The sequence below is a fragment of the Magnolia sinica genome, chromosome 15 (genome assembly GCF_029962835.1).
Source record: "Magnolia sinica isolate HGM2019 chromosome 15, MsV1, whole genome shotgun sequence".
NCBI classification, from domain to species: Eukaryota; Viridiplantae; Streptophyta; class Magnoliopsida; order Magnoliales; family Magnoliaceae; genus Magnolia; species Magnolia sinica.
In genome coordinates this window covers 232,175-252,537 of record NC_080587.1, presented here as the reverse complement: position 1 = coordinate 252,537, position 20,363 = coordinate 232,175, and the positions used below count along the sequence as shown (strand labels likewise).

General features: G+C 39.4%; 1 protein-coding gene across 6 annotated transcripts in view; it reads left to right on the top strand.

The window, feature by feature from the left end:
• Positions 1-20,363, top strand: part of LOC131227899 (guanine nucleotide exchange factor SPIKE 1) — an 81,945-nt gene that overhangs the window by 50,045 nt on the left and 11,537 nt on the right. For all 6 annotated transcript variants that reach the window (XM_058223731.1, XM_058223732.1, XM_058223733.1 and 3 more), the window contains 3 exons: positions 6,757-6,883; positions 8,280-8,473; positions 9,770-9,900. In XM_058223731.1, coding sequence (XP_058079714.1) covers positions 6,757-6,883; positions 8,280-8,473; positions 9,770-9,900 — 452 coding nt within the window. The remainder of the gene's footprint in view (positions 1-6,756; positions 6,884-8,279; positions 8,474-9,769; positions 9,901-20,363) is intronic.

Genomic DNA, 20,363 nt, shown 5'->3' with positions numbered 1-20,363 from the left:
AATATCGATATCATCGATAATCGGAAATGCGTAGAAACATGGGAAAATGGTGGAATTTTTTGGTAAAACTTCAAGAGATGCTAAAATGCACATATTTGCATATTTAAGAATAAAGAAATTGCGAAAGAATGCATATATAATAAGTTCCCATTTAATGAGGGCCTAAAAGCATGTGCTATCATAAGAAATCAGTCCAATCATCCCATCCAACCATTCAACCTTCCATCCATACATCCATCCATTTTTCAAAATATTGACAACACATGATATTTCGCCTAGAAATCGTTGACAACTGGAAAGGAAATGAAAGATTGGTCTCAATATCACCCATGTTGCAATAACGATAATATCATGATATTATTGATATTATCGTCAACAATTTGACCATTGCATATCTCTAAAAAATAAAAAAATAAAAATTGAACATTGCATTCAACCATGTGCCCATAAAAAAATTGAAATGGATTTTGTTTTTAACAAGAAAATTTTTTCCGATATCAATACATTGGCAATATTATGGAAATATCGCTAATACGCTGGCAATACAAGTGACACCTGGAATTTACATAGTCGAAAATATTGGTGATACATACAGGATATCAATGCTTGTATCATTGGGGATTTACATAGTAAAAAAATTATTGGTGATACATTGGCGATACTTAGCGATATATCGTTGATACCTGGAATTTCTGATACTACTAGTGTTATCGGTATTGCAGAGCTGGAGATATGGATAATATCAGGGATATTTCGATAATATCGGGGATACTATGAACAATGGTGGGATTTTTGCCAATTTTTGTAGGCAGGCTAAGATTGATGTTTTGGACTGAGTTGCAAACTCTCAAGTTTTGGGGGATTGTCCTCTCTTTTCTTCTTCATGGGCTTCGATGTAATTCTTTGCATTCTTTTGTCGTTTCGGCTCTTTCTTGATAAAAGCGTAGCATTAAAAACCTACAATTTTTGTTTTCTTTTTAGTCGATAAGAATGCCTTTAGAAGGTGTGTAAATTTATTTTGAAAACCCAATAGTGTGGCTTTTAAAAAAAAGAGAGTTATGAATGATTTTATTAAAACAAAGTTGCTTGACAAAGTACCAAGACAACAAGAAATACAAGACAACAAAAAATACAACTCAACCAGAGTTTATAGACCCAAAATAGAACGGGCAACATTGACATCAAGATGGTGAAGATCATAAGCTCATTTAGACACGTCCCTTTTTATCTTCCTACAAACTTCTTCCCATGTTGAATTTGTTCTCAAAACAGTGAGCATTTTGTTCGCCGCCCCAAATTCTCTAAAGACAAGCTAGCAAGCTCAATCGCCACAATATTAAAATGTCCTTCGCCAACTGAGGTCCATGCTACACCCATATTAGCTATAGAACTAAGGCATTGTCCATTCCACTTGAAATGTACGCATAATTTGATTCAAGAGTTGATTAGCAAAGGGGTGGTGGATTAGTAAATGGTCGACTGATTCCGCATCGGACATAGAAAGGAGGCCAATGTTCGGGATGATCATCCCCTTCTAAAGGTTGTCAACCATTAGAATATGCTTCCTAACTGCCAACCATGTGAGGGAGGAGACTCATAGAACGAGTACGTATATGGGATCACTCTGCTTGAGGCATTCCTCGAGGGTCGAATTTTGTTGTAGGAGTTCATCGAAAAAAAGAGAGCTGAAGGGGGATTCTGACCATACCAAGGAGTCGGCCAAATCCGGGAAAGGGGTAAAATGCTGGAGGTGCACCATCATGCTAGCAAAATCTGCTACTTCAGAGTCTAATAGGCCCCTTCTACATGCAAGGCACCATACCCCACTTCCCCCTTTGGAAGGGAAACATATGTTGACTGTATTATTCTTCTCCTGTAAAAGACATGCCAAGGACTTCTTCTGTCGATCACCTCTTCTTCCACTAATCTTTCGCTTGAAAGGTGTGGGACTTCTTTTGTAAGACTTTTAGTATGGCCTGGGTCATGCCTCTTTTGGTGAATTTTAGTAGGCTGATTTGGGCTTGGCATGGAGGGGCTGCCAGAAATGATGTCAAAACGTTATGGCATTTAGTGTTGATTGCAGTTCTTTAGAGCATTTGGGGTGAAAGGAATGGTCGCCGCTCTCTCAATAGAAGCGAGTCTGAGGTCATTGTGATTAGGAGAATTTCTTTACTAGTTAGGGATTGGGCCAACAATGTTCCGAAGGCGAGATCCGCCCCCCCCCCCCCCCATTTTGCTTGTTTTGCCTAGTTGTGGGCACCTTGTATTCTTTTACTGCCTAGTTGTTTAGGTAGCGGCTTTCAATTAAAAAAAAAAATCTTGTTATCTCTCTCTAAAAAAAAAAGACGTGCCAAGGAAGGGAACTCCTTTGCTAAGGGTCTACCTCCGCACCACTTATCTTCCCAAAACTGAACTCGGAATCCATTGCCAAGATTAAAAGATGAATTAGCTATGATTAATGGAATACTCGAGGTGGTGGCCTTCCAAATGCCCGAGGCACAGTAGTATGATGTCTTCTTGATCTCCCACCCCCTCTCTACCAGCACATACTTATGTGTGATCACTTCCTCTCCAAAGCTTGCCTTCCTCAACTCTGAATCTCCATTGCTACTTGTTGAGCATGGCTACATTTATCGAATCAAGATCTCTCAAACTTGCACCCCCCCTCGATCAAAGGTAAACATACCTCTTCCCATTTTAAGAGGGAACTCCTTTGCTAAGGGTCTACCTCCGCACCACTTATCTTCCCAAAACTGAACTCGGAATCCATTGCCAAGATTAAAAGATGAATTAGCTATGATTGATGGAATACTCGAGGTGGTGGCCTTCCAAATGCCCGAGGCACGGTAGTATGATGTCTTCTTGATCTCCCACCCCCTCTCTACCAGCACATACTTATGTGTGATCACTTCCCCTCCAAAGCTTGCCTTCCTCAACTCCAAATCTCCATTGCTACTTGTTGAGCATGGCTACATTTATCGAATCAAGATCTCTCAAACCTGCACCCCCCCTCGATCAAAGGTAAACATACCTCTTCCCATTTTAAGAGGTGAAACTTGTGTGTTTTTCATCAAATCCTTGCCACTCGAAGTCACTTTGCGGGTTTTCTAGTTTATTTAGTACCAATTTCGGGCACCTGTAGAGGGACAAAGTACAAAGGTAAATTGGAGAGCCGCTTTTATTAAGATGTGCCCGGCTAGTGATAGGTGCTTGCCTTTTCGCTTGGATAATTTCCATTCGAACCACTTGATAACCTTACTATACAGATGCTTTGGCAGCTTCCCTAAACATAACGGAAGGCTCAAATAGGAAGAAGGAAAGTATCTGGTTCCACACCCGAATTCTCTAGTGAATCTCGATAAATCTTCTTTAGATATGCCAATCTCAAGCATCTCACTCTTTCCTGTGTTTTTTTTTTTTTTTTTTTCAACCTTGATACTTCTTTAAAACACCCCAAAATTTTCCACAAGTAATCAATCTTGTCCCCCTCCACATTGCAAATAGTAATGCGTCATCTGTGAGCTGCAAGTGAGATATGATGGGGCTGGTAGTCGCAGCACGGAAACCCTATATTAGGCCCACCTGTTGTCCCTTGGTTAGCATGCTGCTTAGCACTTTTGCTACCACTATAAACAAGAAGGGAGAGACGGGTCTCCTTGCCTTTTACCCCTAAAGGCCTTGAAGAAGTCTTTCGGTTATCCATTAATCAAAATCGAAAAGATGCAAATGACACGCATTCCCTTATCCAACTTACCCATTTATCTCCGCACCCTATTCTTTTGAACATATACTCCACGAAGCCCCAATCGACATGGTTATATGCTTTTTTGATGTCCAGTTTGTAAACCACACCACTCTTCCTTTCCTTTTGCCGTGAATCGATACATTCAAGGGGTAGTAGTGCAATATTTAAAATTTGCCTATTTGCAACATACGTGCCTCGGTTTTCTGAGGTAACTGAAGATAAAACTCTTCTAAATCTGCTTGTTAGCACTTTAGCCAATATTTTATATGGACTTCCAATGAGGCTGATGGGTTTGAAATCAAGTAGCAATTCTGCTCCTTTTTTAGGTATAAGAACAATGAATGTAGCTCCCATACCTCTAGGAAGATGGCCCCTATCGAAAAATTCATGTCTGAAGTCTACTAGTTCCTTTTGAGCAATGTCCCATAACGTTAAGAAGAAATGGATAGGGAATCCATCAGGCCTCGGTGCCTTGTCTCTCCCTAGCGCATCAATGGCTTCTGTTATTTCCTCTTGTGAAAATGGCTTCTCAATGAATTCCTTATCCGATTCCGAGATCTTCCGAAAGCGTAAATTGTGTAGCACTAGCTGTGGTCAATCTTCCCTGGTTAGTAGATTGGCATAGAAATCAACTATAGCTGAGCGTATTTGTTCCTTATCTTCTATTGCAGAACCGTTAACTGATATGATGCCAATGTGATTGTTTCTAGCCCGAGCGCTGGCTATGCCATGAAAGAAAGAGATATTTCTATCACCTTCTTTGAGCCATGCTGCTCTCGACCTTTGCTGCCACATAATTTCTTCTTGTTTAAGGAACTTAGAGACTTCAGCCGAGAGATATAAATGTCTGGACCGGTCTTCCGGGGATAAAGGTTCAGCTTCTTCTTTGATATCTAAATCATGAAGCCTGCTGATAATGGTGTTAGCCTTTTCCGACCTTTTGCTAAAGACTTCCTTCTTCCATTATGATAATTTGGCAAGTATTTTCAGTTTCTGGAACAATTTGTTGCCAGCGGAACCCTAGATTGCAAAAGCATGCCACTAGCCCCTTATGAACTCCACAAAATTGTCGACTTCCATCAATGTGAGCTCGAAGCAGAAAGGTTTAGGCCCCCAGCTATCTTTCTTGACTTTAAGGAGGATCAGGCGATGGTTTGAGGTTGTTCGAGGAAGGGTCTGCAAAAATACCAGCGGAAACTTGTCTACCCATTATGAAGATATCATGAATCTGTCCAATCTTGAGTATTCTGGATTCTCTCTGTTGTTTGACCAGGTGAATTTGGCTCCCCCCATTGGAATATCAATCATATCATTTTGTCTCACCCATTCCTCAAATCCTTCAATGCTTTTGGTGACTCGACCAACAGTAGACTTCTCATGAATGAATCTAATAACATTGAAGCCTCCCCCCACACACTGAGGAAGATTGGACATGGCTCCGACCTGATTCAGTTTGGACTGAAAAAGGTCCCTGCCAGTAGGAATACATGGCTCATAAACGGCGAAGAAGAGCCATCTGAATGGAGATGCTTTGTCCCTGAAAAGAACTGACACTTAAAATGATCCAATGTGGCATCCTTCCGAGATCCAACACTCTTTGTTCCATGCTACCACGACACCTCCAGCTGAGCCTTCTGCATTCAGAGCTGACCAGCCTAGTTTCTTGCTTCCCCAGATAGAACGAAGGGTTTTTATCATTGAAAGCATCCAACTTTGTCTCTTGTAAGGATAGAACTTGGATTTTGTATTTTTACATGCCTCTTTTACTTGGATGTGTTTGTTGAGGCTCCCCAGACCTCTGATGTTCCAGCAGAGTATCTTCATTGGTAAACTGGTCTAATTTCCCTCCCCTTTCAACCGTCGCTGCTGTTACCAGTGTAGCAATTTGGCTAGGTGTTCTCAATAACATAGATTAAGACCTCTACACTATGTTTTCACTCTGTTGAAAGGGCTGATTTCTTTTGCTGCTCAGGAGCTGGTCATTGCAATCAATGCTTTGAGTGGAATCTTGTTCTTTCCATATGTTCCTGAAAAATCAATATGTGTGTAAAGTGCTTATTTTATTTAAGGTATTTTTGGATCCATGTTGATGGACTTGAGGTTTCTCAAAGTATTATGTTCCGTCATCTTGGCTCTATGAATCAAAATGATGGAGAGAACGAGGATGTTTCCAATAGAATTTGGGCTAGGCGGAAGAAGTAGAGAATCTGGAGACGCACCTCAGAATTGCTGACTAACTGCCATACTCTTCCAATGAAACTTCCAAGGGAAATTTTTGTGAAACAATTATTAGACCAGCTGTGCTCTGGTCAGAGTCTTTGGCAATTAAGAGGCAACATAAACAGAACCTTCCAGTAGCGAGGCCAATTTAAAAAGATTCCAGAGATGAGGATGTTGAAATGGGTTTGTGGGAAGACTGGGAAGGAAAGAATTTAGCATGAAGTCATTCCAAGCAACATGGAAGTACTTTGAATTGGAGGGAAATTGATGGAGAGCTGATTGAGATGGTTAAGCCACGTGCTAAGAGAAATGGCGATGGCCCTGATAAGAAAGGGAACTTTATTAAGGTTGAAGGGCTTGAACGGTTGACGTGTGGAAGCCCAAATGGACTTGTATAGAGTTTATGTCAAGAAGAATATGAAGACCTTGTCACCAAGGTATTTCATAACAGTAATGGTGGCCGTAATGGCCATCGCCGTTACCGTTACGGCCGTTGCCGTAATGGCCTTGCTTGTCACTCTTGAAGATTTACAGGAATTCCTTGTCAAAGCATGAATCATAAAGTTGACCCCAAGTAGCTGCGGTAAGGCTATGATATAATGATGATAGTATTTGGATCCATATGATTATGCTTATGCTTTCCTGTAGCTATTTTCTTAAATTTAATTACTACATCTCACTAAATTTAGCGAGATCATCATCAGGTGATGATCTCATAAATTTGTATTTTATTGTTTATTTATTCTTTACCTTACAGTATTATTTATTTTCTGTATTTTTATGTTTTGCAGGCCAAAGGTTACCGTGTCGGACCAGTTTATGATGATGTATTAGCAATGGCATGGTTTTTCCTTGAGCTTATTGTAAAATCTATGGCATTGGAGCAAACTCGCCTTTTCTATCACACTCTTCCTTCAGGTGCTTGCAAATTGGAAGCCCAAGTGCACAGCATGGCTATTGACTAATTTTTATTTTTATTTTTTTGGTCTGGGAAATCCCACATTAATGGCTCAGTACTCAACAAATGATTTTTTTTTTTTTTTTGAAGTTGTTATTATTATTATTATTATTTTCATTTTTGTCTTCCATCCCACAAATTGTTAACCATCTAATTGTTTGTTGATTACTGGTTTACATTTATTATTGTGAGCTTCAGTATTATATTGTCAAAGTGACTGTGTTGCAACAAGATTGAGAAATCTAGAACTAGAATTGAACAAACTGAAAATACTTACAAGTGGAAAGCTCCAAATCCTTACAATGTTGCCACACAATTGATATAAACACATAAATAATGGACTGTGTAAGTCATCTAATCTGTTCAACTAGATATGTAGCAGCAACTAATGCTATAGCAGCACATACAAGGAATGGAAGTACACATGCTTTAAAGAGTGACTTTTATTTGAATCAAATAAGATAATGTCTCATATTCACGGCCTATATATCTATTTATAGGCTTGGTTACAATCAATCCCTATGTAACTTGAATTAATTTTTATTGGTCCTCATGACACAATGTACCAATAAGAAACAAGCACCAATAAAAAAGTGTAACCTGGCTAAGAAAGATAAATAGACTAAAATCTCACTCCAAAATCAAAGTAAACTAAACTGTAACAAACTTCTAACTCCACCATATGTATATAACTCTTTTAAGCATTTGAATCGTATCGGCCTTGGAGGGCTGTATACAGTATCCTACTGGTATATCTGGCCATCCAACTGCTTTGTGGGCCCTGAAGCTCAGTTGGACTGTTGATCTGATCTAGATCTGTTGTCAGATGATCTGATCCAGTTCTCCATCAGGTTAATCTGAACCCAAATGTGGTCCATACATTTAATCTGCACTTGGGTGGCTATAGCATGACTGGTTGGATCTTTAATAGTTGTTCAGATCATCAACTTGTACGGTTGGATGTTTATTTTGGACCCTTTGATGGCCCCAATCTACAATATGCTGGCTAATCTTTCATTGGTCAGCCTGTGCGGTCAATCTGGGGCACATTTGATGGATGAATCACGATGGTGATAGTTCACCTCCGTTTAAAAAAAAAAAAGTACAGTGACTCATCCACTGTACGCATGTCAATCTGGACCATCCAAGTCATGGGCCCCACTTTGTAGGATCTGTTATCTTAACCATTCAACTGTTACTATTATTGATTCATTATTATTTTGATGGCTCTGAAGAATGCAGGTACACTCTTTAAGTTAACATAAATTATTGCAACATCCTAATTAGCATATAACATTCAAGCTAGCTAGCAGCTTCCAATTCTTGTCCATCATGAATGCCTCTTCTTCTGTACAGGTGAAGATATTCCGCCGTTGCAACTGAAGGAAAGTGTCTTCAGATGTATTATGCAGTTGTATGATTGCCTTCTCACAGAGGTACATGAGCGCTGCAAGAAGGGCTTAAGCTTGGCAAAACATTTGAATAGCAGTATGGCCTTCTTTTGTTATGATCTTCTGTCTATTATAGAGCCCCGGCAAGTTTTTGAGCTGGTATGCCTGCTTTTCTTAGTGTCCCCCCCCCCCTTCTAATTTATGACTTACTATCCTTTTCATATTGGTTGCAATGTAAATGACAAGCATTTACCGAGCAAAACTCCAGAATCACACGTTTGGGAACCCAGCTATCTAGAATTTGTTAGCCTCCATTCCTATGATACCCAAGTATGGATACTGATGCAGACACGGATGCCGAAATGGGGATATGAGCCTCCATTTCCTAATAATACAGGATTTGGATACAACTAAGCGTATCAAATTTTTTTTTCGGTAACTTGATAGACATTTTGTTCTCAATTTTTACTAGAACAATTTGACCCAATCTTTCTAATATGTAGTTGTTGAACTTGATACATGCACATAATTTTGCATTCACATCTTTGGACGAGAACCAGCCATCTCGTTTCCTTCCTGTTATTACATGAGAAGGTGAAAAGTTTAGTACTATTCGTCAGGTATGTCATCAATTATCAATGCTAGCTTATCATGCTCAACCTATAATGCTAGCTGGAAACACCGAGGTTGCTTCAAATCAAGACTTTAGAGATCAATTCTACAAGCTGGACCACCTAGGCGGAGTTGAATCGCTATCTGTAAACCAACAGATTTGAAGATGTTCTATTGGTGATCAACCACAAGAAAATAGCAGATATTTAAGGAGGACGGATGAATGCTTTGAACCCACTAGTCAAGGGTCCACTTAATTCCGCTCTGCTCCCAAAGAACAATGAGAAACCTCAAGCTGAATTTTTTTTTTTTCTCTACAAAGGTTAATGAAGTTATACATCCCATAGAGATGTTATATAGTTTAAGAGAAATAGAAAAAACCCTAATGCAATGCGAGAGGTCTAAATTGCTCCTACTTAAGCACCATTCACTATAGTCCTTAAGTGAGGTTATTCTAGGTTTTTCACTTTATTTTTTAACATAAACAAAAGAGAAGTAATACTATAAATGTGTGGCCGTGTGGGACCCAAATGTTTTATCAGGTTGGCCCACCCTGGATCTCTTACAGCGCATTCATGAAAGTTGAGGCATGATTGCATCAATCTTGATCTTGATGATATAATTCTTGTTGGTGGTTAGTAGGGTCAAACTCAATGCCTCAATGTTGCAACCCTCTTAAATTGATGAGGCTCCATGATAATGTATTTTAATGTGGGAATCTAAGCCTGAGTTATTTGCTGTCCAGATCTGCAGGAATGATTCAGTTCTTTTTTCATTTTCCTCTTTCTACTTTATTATTATTATTGTTGTTGTTAGATAAAAGGTCATAATTGTGTTTTGCAGGTATCCTTATACATGGACAAGTTTGCTGGGATTTGCCAATCTGTTCTACATGACTGCAAACTTACATTTTTGCAGATAATATGTGATCATGATCTTTTTGTGGAAATGCCTGGTAGGGATCCTTCTGATAGGTAAGATAATCAGAATTTGCATGCACCCAAGCTTGCCTTCATCTTCAACTTTATTTTTGCCTCTATGCTCTTTCATGCCTAATGATGGTTATATATATATGCACCTATTTTTCCTATATTTAATGAAAAGTTTATTCAATGAATACACAAAAGAATGAAGTGGAATTACTACATGATGAATCAAACGTGTGTTTTCTTATGCACCTGGCTGTGCAAGTGTAGCTATGGTTCTTTGATCCATATCATCGTCTTCGGGACCTGCCATGGATGGTGGATGACACAAAACTCTTTCACGTTAAAAGTTTCTGTCCATCCAATCTTTTCCCTTTTATTTGGGCCATCGCGGTGTTTATCTTTTTTTTTTTTTTTTTACCTCTTAACTGTCTATTTTTAGGTTACAGATTAAAGGGTTAGGAGCATCTACTTTGAGAGAGTTTTGGGGAATCACTCATCTGCAGTAACGCCGATCAAATCAACATTCTGGGTCAATGAAGCTTAGTCCCCATTTGTACAGAATCCTGCATCAGAAGAACATCCACGTTCTGATGTGCTAGGACCTATAGTTCCTCTAGATTAAATGCCTTGAGAAATCTGGTCCCAAACCATGTGGAATGATTCAACTGCTTATCTGAAAGGGGGAAGAGGAAAGTGGTGCAACATTTAAATACCTTGTTGTACGCATTGGAAGGCATTAATATTGATATATAAGTAGTTAAGCATTTAGCTTATTGACAATGTATGGATTCTATAGAAGACAACTAGTCATGATTTTTTTGTATTATTATTATGATTATTTTAATAGAGACAAACTTCTATTAAAGATGAGATTAAACACAAACCAAACTAGTCACCCTCTTGTCACCACACAGGAATTCTGGGTGCCGCTGGAAGAAAAGAGGTAGCAAAATCTCTAAGATGAGATAAAACCAGTCCCACATGAAAAAACCAAATAAAAAAAGATCCCCTAGCTATTTCTTACCTTGCCCTCACCGTACGTTCTTGATTTCATCAGGACAGCCCTGGAGCTCAGGCCTCCCTAATTGTGCATGTATAAGATGCTGTTTTTTGTAGCAACAATCAAACTACCCTGCCATTTTATTCCTTTCTCACGACAGGTGCCACTCAATGCCCACATGGAAGCATCTTCCATACTTATCTTGAAATGGGCTCTCAGACCAGCCACTTTTAACACCTGGGATGGACCCATTAAGAGTCTAAGAGACACTAAACAAGCTAAAAATTGATTCCATGGTTCTTTTGCAATTTACACAATGAAGAAACAAATGGTCAATACTTTCCTCCTACTTCTAGCTCATGAAACACATTTGGCATCAATCGATGGTGTTTCTTCAAATTGTCCACTGTAAGGATCTTGTTGGAGCCAAGTAAAAGCTCGCAATCTGGGCGCCTTGGGGCCCTCTGAACTATAGCATGCTTCTACTACACACTAGCCCTAGTTGAAAAGATTTTTGTCATTGATTTTGCCGTGAAGATCCCATTTAGCAATTGAACCCAAAAGTTTCTTTTCCTCGTCAAGTGGTCAATATTGCTTGCTTCTTCATCTGGTAAATTTCATAGGATTTTTTTCTGATTCCTTTTTTTTTCTTTTTCCCCTGGAAGGTTAACATTTTATCGATGAAGGCAAAGATAGGGAATCTTAAGCCAAAAAACTATGGCCTGCCCATCTCTCAACTTGAATGATCTCCACCAATTTTTCACAAGCTGAGAATACACCTCAATCTCTAGTTGCATGAGCTTGAAGAAAAACGGGCGCAAACCCCAATTTTCATCCTTCACTTCCAAAGCAATTGGGCAATAGTCTAATAGAGGCCAATGAAGACTCACTCCACCCACCCAACAGAAATCAGGAATAGATCCAGCTTAGAGGTGTTGATTCCTCTACTTCATCTTGGTGTTGATTCCAAGATCTTCACTAGTGCTAATTCCGGAGAACCATATCTCTTTTCCCCTCCAATTTCCTATAATCTTCTTCCTAAGGTATTCTGTATCGGTATCGGTGGGCGTAATGGTGCCCACCGTTACCTATATGGATACGCCCCGTATCGGGCGATACGGGGCCGTAATGGTGCAAATTTTTTTTTTAATTTTTTTTCGTCAAAAAATTATGGAAAAATATCCATGAAATCCGGAATATTCTAAATATTTCAAATATGCATTCATTTATAAATTGGACCATGTTTATGGTGGCGTAACGGTCCACTCTTTGGTGAGAAGTTGTATCAGACTGCCTGATGAATTTATGAACCTGACAACCTAGTATTAGCTATAGATCTTTTATATTTAATTATCTAACTATATAATATCAATGTGAATTAATTAGAATGAACCTAATACCAAAATATCTCATATTTGTAAGTATTGGTGTATTACATACCTTGTGACTTGTGTACATTTTATTTCAACATACAATCTAGGGACTTTTATGTCCAATTATATAATTCATATATCTAACAAATTAATATAATTTTTCCCAATAAATCTCAAGAAAAAATTTGAAATTATATTCTAGTAAATAGTTTTGTCGATTTAGAGCTGATTTGGTGGACCATTTGATGCCTGAAATCAACGTTAAATTCATGCAATCTATTGGCACTTATCTCACTAATGGATTGGTGGATATTTATTGAACAGTGAAGAATGAAAAATATCAAATGATCCTATTTCTAAAAAAACAAGTGTTTGCAAATTAACGGTGAAAATCATTTAAATAATTTAAAATTTGAATTGTGACATGGCAACAATGGTGCCATAATTTGATTTATTAATTTTGAGTTAATGTATGTCTCATGGACAATTTTTACGGCCATGTACATAGGGCCCACCACGATGTATGTATTGTATATCAATGACATCCATCCGTTTTATCAAATCATTTTAAGGCATGGTCCAAAAATGAGATAGATCCATATCTAAGGTGGACCACTAGTGGGTGAGGCCTTGAAATTGGGGTCCACCTTAATGTATTTGTATATCCATGCCGTCAATCTATTTGGCCAGCTCATTTTAAAGCATGATCCAAGAAAACAGGCAGATTTAAACCTTAGGTGGACCGCTAGTGAATGATGCCCTGAACATAGGACCCACCTTGAATCCTTGATGCATTTGTTGTATATCCATGCTGTCCATCCTTTTTGCCAACTCTTTTGAGGGCATGGTCCAAAAAATGAGCCAAATCTAAATCTTTGGTGGACCACACAGTGGGGATTGAATTCCCACAATTAAAACTTCTATTATTATTATTATTATTATTATTATTATTATTTTATTTTTAAGCTGCGACTTGTGTTTTCCTTGATCCAGGTCCATGCAACCTTATCAGTAGTTTCGATGGTAAATAAACATTACAGTGGGCCATAATAAATTTTTAACAGTGGGCATTCAATCCTACTATGCGGTCCACTTGAGATTTGGATCTGCATCATTTTAGGGACCATGCCTTGAAATGATCAGGAAAAACTGATGGGTAGCATGGATATATAATACAACACATAAATCAAGGCAGGCCGCATGCACTAAAACAATGCAAGTGCACAGTGGGCATTCAATCCTACTGTGCGGTCCACTTGAGATCTGGATCTGCTTCATTTTAGGGACCATGCCTTGAAATGATCAGGAAAAACTGATGGGTGAAATGGATATATAATATAACACATAAATCAAGGTGGGCCACATGCACTAAAACAATGCAAGTGCACAGTGAGCATTCAATCCTACTGTGCGGTCCACTTGAGATATGGATCTGCTTTATTTTCAGGAACATACCTTGAAATGATCAGGAAAAACTGATGGGTGGCATGGATATATAATACAATGCATAAATCAAGGTGGGCCGCATGCACTAAGCGGCGTACGCCGCAGATCACTTAAAAAAATAAGGCGCCACCCATTAATTTTTTTCGAGACCGAGAGAGAGGGAGAGAAATGAGAGGGAAAAAGAAAAAACGAGAGGGAAAGAAAGGGAAAATGAGAGAGAAGGAGAAAACGAGAGGGAAAGAAAGGGAAAAAGAGAGAGAAGGAGAAAATGAGGGGGAGACGCACCAGGGCCACAGCCTGAGAAGAAGAAGAAGAGAAGAAAAAAAAAGTTACGTTTTTTGTTTTTATTTTTGGTTTTTTTTTCATTTTTTTTTCTTCCTATTTTCTTTAGGCCTGCAATAGTTGTTACGGTACCGTAACGGCTGTTATAGGCACAAAAAGAAGGGTGGCCGTTATGACCCCGTAACGCGTAACGGTCACGGCCGTTACGACCGATACGTAACCGTTTTCGAACACCTTTCTCCTTCCTCTCTTCTTATCTTCATATGTCATATGTTTAAACCTTTGAATCCAACTTCTTTCTCTTATTTCTCCTTTTAACTTGAACCCTAGCCCCATTGCATTCTATAATTTCAAATTTTCTTTTTGTTATTCCGTATTACCTGTCTGCTATCGATTTGGTATCAGAGCCCTAGGTTTGCCAATGTTGACTTGCACCGGTAGGTCCTACCGCAGGAGATTACAAATGAGCAACAGGATGACATACTTGCATGCATGGCTGATCAAATTGACCATTTCATGCGTCGTATGGACGCATTAGAGATGCGAGTGAAGCGATTGGAGTTGGGAAATGATGGAGATCGTGCACTCGCAAACCCTATCCATGACATGCAAGATGGTGAGACTTCAGGACAATATGTAGCAGAGGGAGAAGGCTAGGTCAATGATCTTCCTCGAGAGGATCCATTGGCACCCGTTGCTTTTACCACCAATAGAGCCGCTAGGGAGCGGCCGATTCCTCCATGATGTGCGATTATCGAGATTGTATCAAGGTATTTCGGAGGGGACCGACCGGAACGCAATTATGTGGCTGACAATATTACGAAGAAAGTGCGAATAAACATACCTGACTTCATTGGCTAGGTGGAGCCGAATTAGTTTCTTGATTGGTTTACAACGTTGGAGGATTACTTCGAATGGTACAACGCAAATGATGATCGTCGAATGCGATTTGCGAAGATGAAACTTAAGGGCATGCTCGTGTTTGATGGGGAAGTGTGGAAGATCATATGTATTAACGTAATCAGCTACCTATTGTTCGTTGGGAAGATATGAAAGAGAAGTATCTTCCTCTTGATTATGAGGATATGCTTTATGAACAACCGGTCAAACTTCGGCAAGGGAACATGACTGTGGAAGAATACATGGAGCGCTTTAATGAACTCACGGTCCGTTGTTAGATTAATGAGGAGGAACGTCCTGTTCTCTCTCGTTTCAAAGCAAGCCTTAGATTTGAAATTTAAAGAGTGATGATTACTGTGAGGCTTTATGGGATAGATGATGCCTTCCAATTAGCTCTGAAAATTGAGCAACAACTTAGTCTGTTGGGAGAAGATTTGGCGCCGTTACTAGGGAGATGGTGAGTCGAAGAGGTGCTGAGATTAGTCAGAGAGCAAGGGCTCCTAATAATACAGCACTGAACAATCTTGCAAGTTCAAGGCCACCTCGTCTGGGGTAGAATAAAGGCAAAGCTCCTGGAAGTGATTCACACAAGGATATTAAAGATGTGTACTGCTATAGCTACGGTGGAAAGGGGCATTATGCAGCACGTTGCCCGCAGAAAGTTAAGGCTATTTGTGCGGAAGAAGAAGATAATGAATTCGAAGGGGAAAAAGATCCATGTGAGATTGATGAACAGTAAGAAGATACCTATGAATGTGGCCTGGAAGATGGAACATTGGTTGTTGTTCGGAGAGTACTTGTGGCCCCCAAGGAAGAGACTAAAGATTGGCAACGGATTACTCTTTTCCAAACAAGAGTCAGGTGTGATGATAAGGTTTGCAACTTTATTACTGATGGGGGAAGTTTTTCAAATGTGGTGTCGCAAGAGCTGATTGGGAAGATGCAATTACTAGTGGAGGCACACCCCCAACCCTACAGGATTACATGGGTCAATGACACAACCATTCTAGTATCCAAGAGGTGCTTGGTGAACTTCAAGATATGCCACTACGAAGATTTCATTTGGTACGATCTAGTTCCCATGAACATTTCTCATATACTTAAGAGGCCTTGGCTTTATGATCGAAAGGTGTTTAGTGATAGAGAGGCCAACACATTTACCTTAAATTCAATGACAAGGGGATTCTCCTTGCGCATATGAAAGCAAGTGAACCATTGTAAAAGAAAGCCAAGCCAAGGAAGTCATCCAATGCTTTATCTATGAGGTAATTCAAGGAAGAGAGTAAAGAGGGAGGTGTTATGTATGCTCTAGTGACGTGGGTGGTCAAAGATAAGGTCTCGAGCAAGGGGCAAATGATGAATCTGCAAGTAGAAAGGTTGATGTATGAATTTTCAGATTTGGTGCCATGTGAATTGTCGGATGAATTTCCGCCTATGAGGGACATTCATCATGTTATCGACCTTGTCTCCAAGTCCATGCTTCCTAACCTACCAGTTTATAGGATGAATCCGACCAAATATGCCGAGTTAAAGAAGCAGGTTTATGAATTATTGCAGAAAGGCTTTATCAAAGAAAGCCTTAGCTCGTGTTCTGTCTCGGCCTTGTAGACGCCAAAGAAAGAGGGAAGTTGGTGAATGTGCATGGACAACCATACCACAAATAAAATAACCATCAAATATTGCTTCCAAATACCACGACTTGATGATATGCTCGACATGTTGGCTAGCTCCAAAGTCTTTCTGAAGATCGACTTAAGAAGCGGCTACCACCAGATACGGATCAGACCTGGGCATGAGTGGAAGACATCATTCGAATTAAAGGATGGGCTCTACAAATGGTTGGTTATGCCTTTCGGGCTGGCCAATGCTCCTAGCACCTTCATGCAAGTAATGACTCAGGTAATACGTCCCTTTATCGGCTGCTTCGTTGTTGTCTATTTTGATGATATACTTGTATATAGTAAAGAGGCTTCCAAACATATTGATCACCTTCGAAAGTTATAAGAGTTCTCAGAAGGGAAAAAACTCTACATTAACTTAAAGAAATGCACTTTTATGAGTGCAAGTGTGGTCGTTCTTGGCTTTCTGGTTTCTTCACGTGGTTTAAAAGCTGACGTAGATAAAGTAACAACAATGTTGGATTGGTCTAGTCCTACTAATGTGCACGAAGTGTGAAGTTTCCATGGGTTGGGTACCTTTTGTAGGAGATTTATCAAAAATTTGAGCACCATTATGACACTGATTGCTTTGTGTTTGAAGAAGGGGCAATTCATGTGGACCAAGGCATTTACTAAAGCTTTTAAAGATAAAAAAGTTAAGATGATTGCAACTCCAATTATTCAACTGTCGGACTTCAACAAGGTCTTCGAATTTTCTTGTGATGCTTCTCATGTCGGCATTGGAGGGGTACTTAGTCAAGACGAGCACCCGATGGCTTACTTTAGCGAAAAGTTGAATGAAGCCAAATACAAAAACTCAACACATGATGTGGACTTTTATGCAGTGGTGCGGGCACTGAGACATTGACAACATTACCTTATCGACAAAGAGTTTGTTCTTTACTCTGACCATGAAGCACTCAAGTATCTCAATTCCCAGGAGAAGTTAAGTCATAGGCAGATGCCAAATGGAGTGCTTATCTTCATGAATTCACCTTTGTGCTAAAACATAGGTCGGGAGTTGATAACAAAATAGCTGATGCATTGGGTAGACGAGCCCACTTGTTGACAACAATGTCAATTGAGGAGATCGGCTTCGACCAGATAAAGCGTGATTAGAGGGGATATGGTGATTTTGGACAGATTTACACAGATTTTCATATTGGGCAACAAGCATATCACCCAAGGTTCAGTGTGCACGTTGGGTATCTCTTCTTTGCAACTCGTCTATGTATACCTGGCACTTCTCTACAAGAGCATGTGATGCAAGAATTACACTTGGGTGGCCTCGGCGGTCATTTTGTGCGTGAGAAGGCAATTGCTCTAGTAGAAGATAGATTTGATTGGCCATCTTTGAAGTGAGACGTGGTGAGATGGGTGCAACAATGTCGATCTTGCGAACTAGCCAAAGGACGAAAGTAAAATACAAGTTTATTCACACCCCTGCCCGTACCTCAAGAACCATGGCAAGACATCAGTATGGATTTTGTTTTGGGTTTGCTGAAGATTGCACGAGATAATGATTCCATCTTTGTCGTAGTCAATGTTGTTGAATCGCATATGCAATCATGTGCAATCGCATATGCGCACATGCGATCGCACAATCGCATATTTAAAAAAAAAAAAAATTGAAAAATTAAAAAATATATATGTATTAGGGAAAAATTCAAAAAATTGTAAAATAAATATAAGAAACTGAGGAGAGCTTTTCTAAGTTAATAGATAACTAATTTTACATATTTAAAATACATTTGAAAGAGATAAAATCAATTAAACAATGAATTAAACATCAAGTCATCCACATTTAACAATATAGTTAACAAGAAGTAACAACAAAATCAACAAGCTATTTATTTATTATGGTAGAAAATCAACAAGCTATCTTCCTTGAAACTTAGAAGTGCTTGAATCTTGATCTTCCAACTTCCAAGAGAGAGGGAATGTAAGAGAGAGAGAGAGAGAGAGAGAGAGAGAGATCACTTGGAAGTAGGAAATACAAGAGAGAGGGAGATTAAGACCACTTGTAATTAAGAAATGTAAGAGAAAAATAGAGTAAGAGAGTTTTGGAGTGAGAATATTGCAAATGGAGGAGATTTGGAAGCCTTTTTATAGACAAAATGTTATTTTTTTGAGAAAAAAATAAAAATTCAATGTGCCATGGCCAATATGCTGTATGTGATCGCATATTTTCGCATATGTGCCAGATCGCATATGCGATCTGCATATGGATATGCGCATATGCGATCACACATGACAACAATGGTTGTAGTATCGCTTTTCTAAGAGAGCTCATTTTATTCCTTGCTCTAAGACCTCAGATGCTCTGAAGATAGCTACCTTGTTCTTCCAGGAGGTGGTTTGCTTACACAGTGTACTAAAATCCATTGTATCTGATAGGGATGTGAAGTTTATGAGTTATTTCTGGAAAACATTGTGAAAGATTTCTCAAACAGATGGTCAGACAAAAGTAGTTAATTGGATTTTGGGAAATTTACTACGATTCTTAGTTGGCAATCATGTGTCGAGGCGGGATCAAATTCTGTCTATGGTTGAATTTGCTTATAACAGTTAGTTAATTGGTCAACTAGATTGTGACCATTTGAGGTAGTGTTGGGAATGAAACCAAGGCAACCCATTGATTTGATCGTTTTGCCTTTAGATGCGCGATTGAGTGAGGAGGTTGAAACTTTTGCTCGACATATGCATGACATCCATGAAGAGGTTAGGAGGAAGATAGCAACCAGCAATGAAAGATATGAAGTGCAAACTAACTTGCATCGATGCTTCGTGGAATTCAAGGAGGGTGACCAAGTGATGGTGTCTCCGACTAAAAATATTTCCTTAAGGGAAGTATCAAAAGCTTCACTCTCAGAGTGCAAGTCCTTTCAAAATACTGAAGAAAATCAGTGCTAATGCTTATGTTTTGGAGTTGCCTAAAGATTTGCACATCAACTCAACACTCAATGTTGAAGATTGGACCATTTATCATGGCCACCATGAAGATAAAGAATATGAAGAACAAGCCATAAGGTTGCCTTCCATCCCTACTACAAGTGAAAAGATTTAAGATGTTTATGGCAACCAATTGGTTTCTACGAAGGATGGCGGATATCACAAGTTCCTTGTCAAATGGAAGGGGAGACCAGTTTCCGATTGCACATGGATCACGACTTCCGATTTTTAGCGTCTTAATCCGGATTTGTACAAGAGGTACCAAGCTGCCAACTCACCGAGGTTGAGTTTTTTCCTAGCTGGGGAGAGATGATGGAGGCCTCAAGGTTTATAAGTGGAGAAGTAAGGCAAGGGTAGGGCCCACGAGTATCCTCTAGGCCTCGTAGGTCAGCCAACCACTTTAAAGACCCATTTACGTGGTGTGGTTGGGCCCCATTGAGCCCAATAAGCATACATGTGCTTTTTGTTAAGAAAAGTTGTTGTAGGGGGGTATTTTGTAACAAGTATCTTAAGTTAGCTTGGTGAGGGTATTGTAACTTGGCTTTTGAAGAAACAAAAGGATTTCTAATCTCCTTCCTCTCTTCTTATCTTCACGCCTCCTATGTTAAACCTATGAATCCAACTTCTTTCTCATATTTCTCCTTTTTTCCTTGAACCCTAGCCCTATTGCATTATGAAACTTCATATTTTCTTTATCTTTGTTATTCCGTATTGCCCGCCCGCTATCACTTGCCTAACAACGCAACATTCATGTGCTCCATCTTCCTTATCCTTGCTCTCCCTTCCCCATATGATTTACACACCTCTTCCCACTTCATCAAATGAAACATTTGTCTCTCTTTTGTGGCTTGTCACAAAAGTCTCAAGCTCAAGCTCAATCTCTTCAACTGCTCCAAA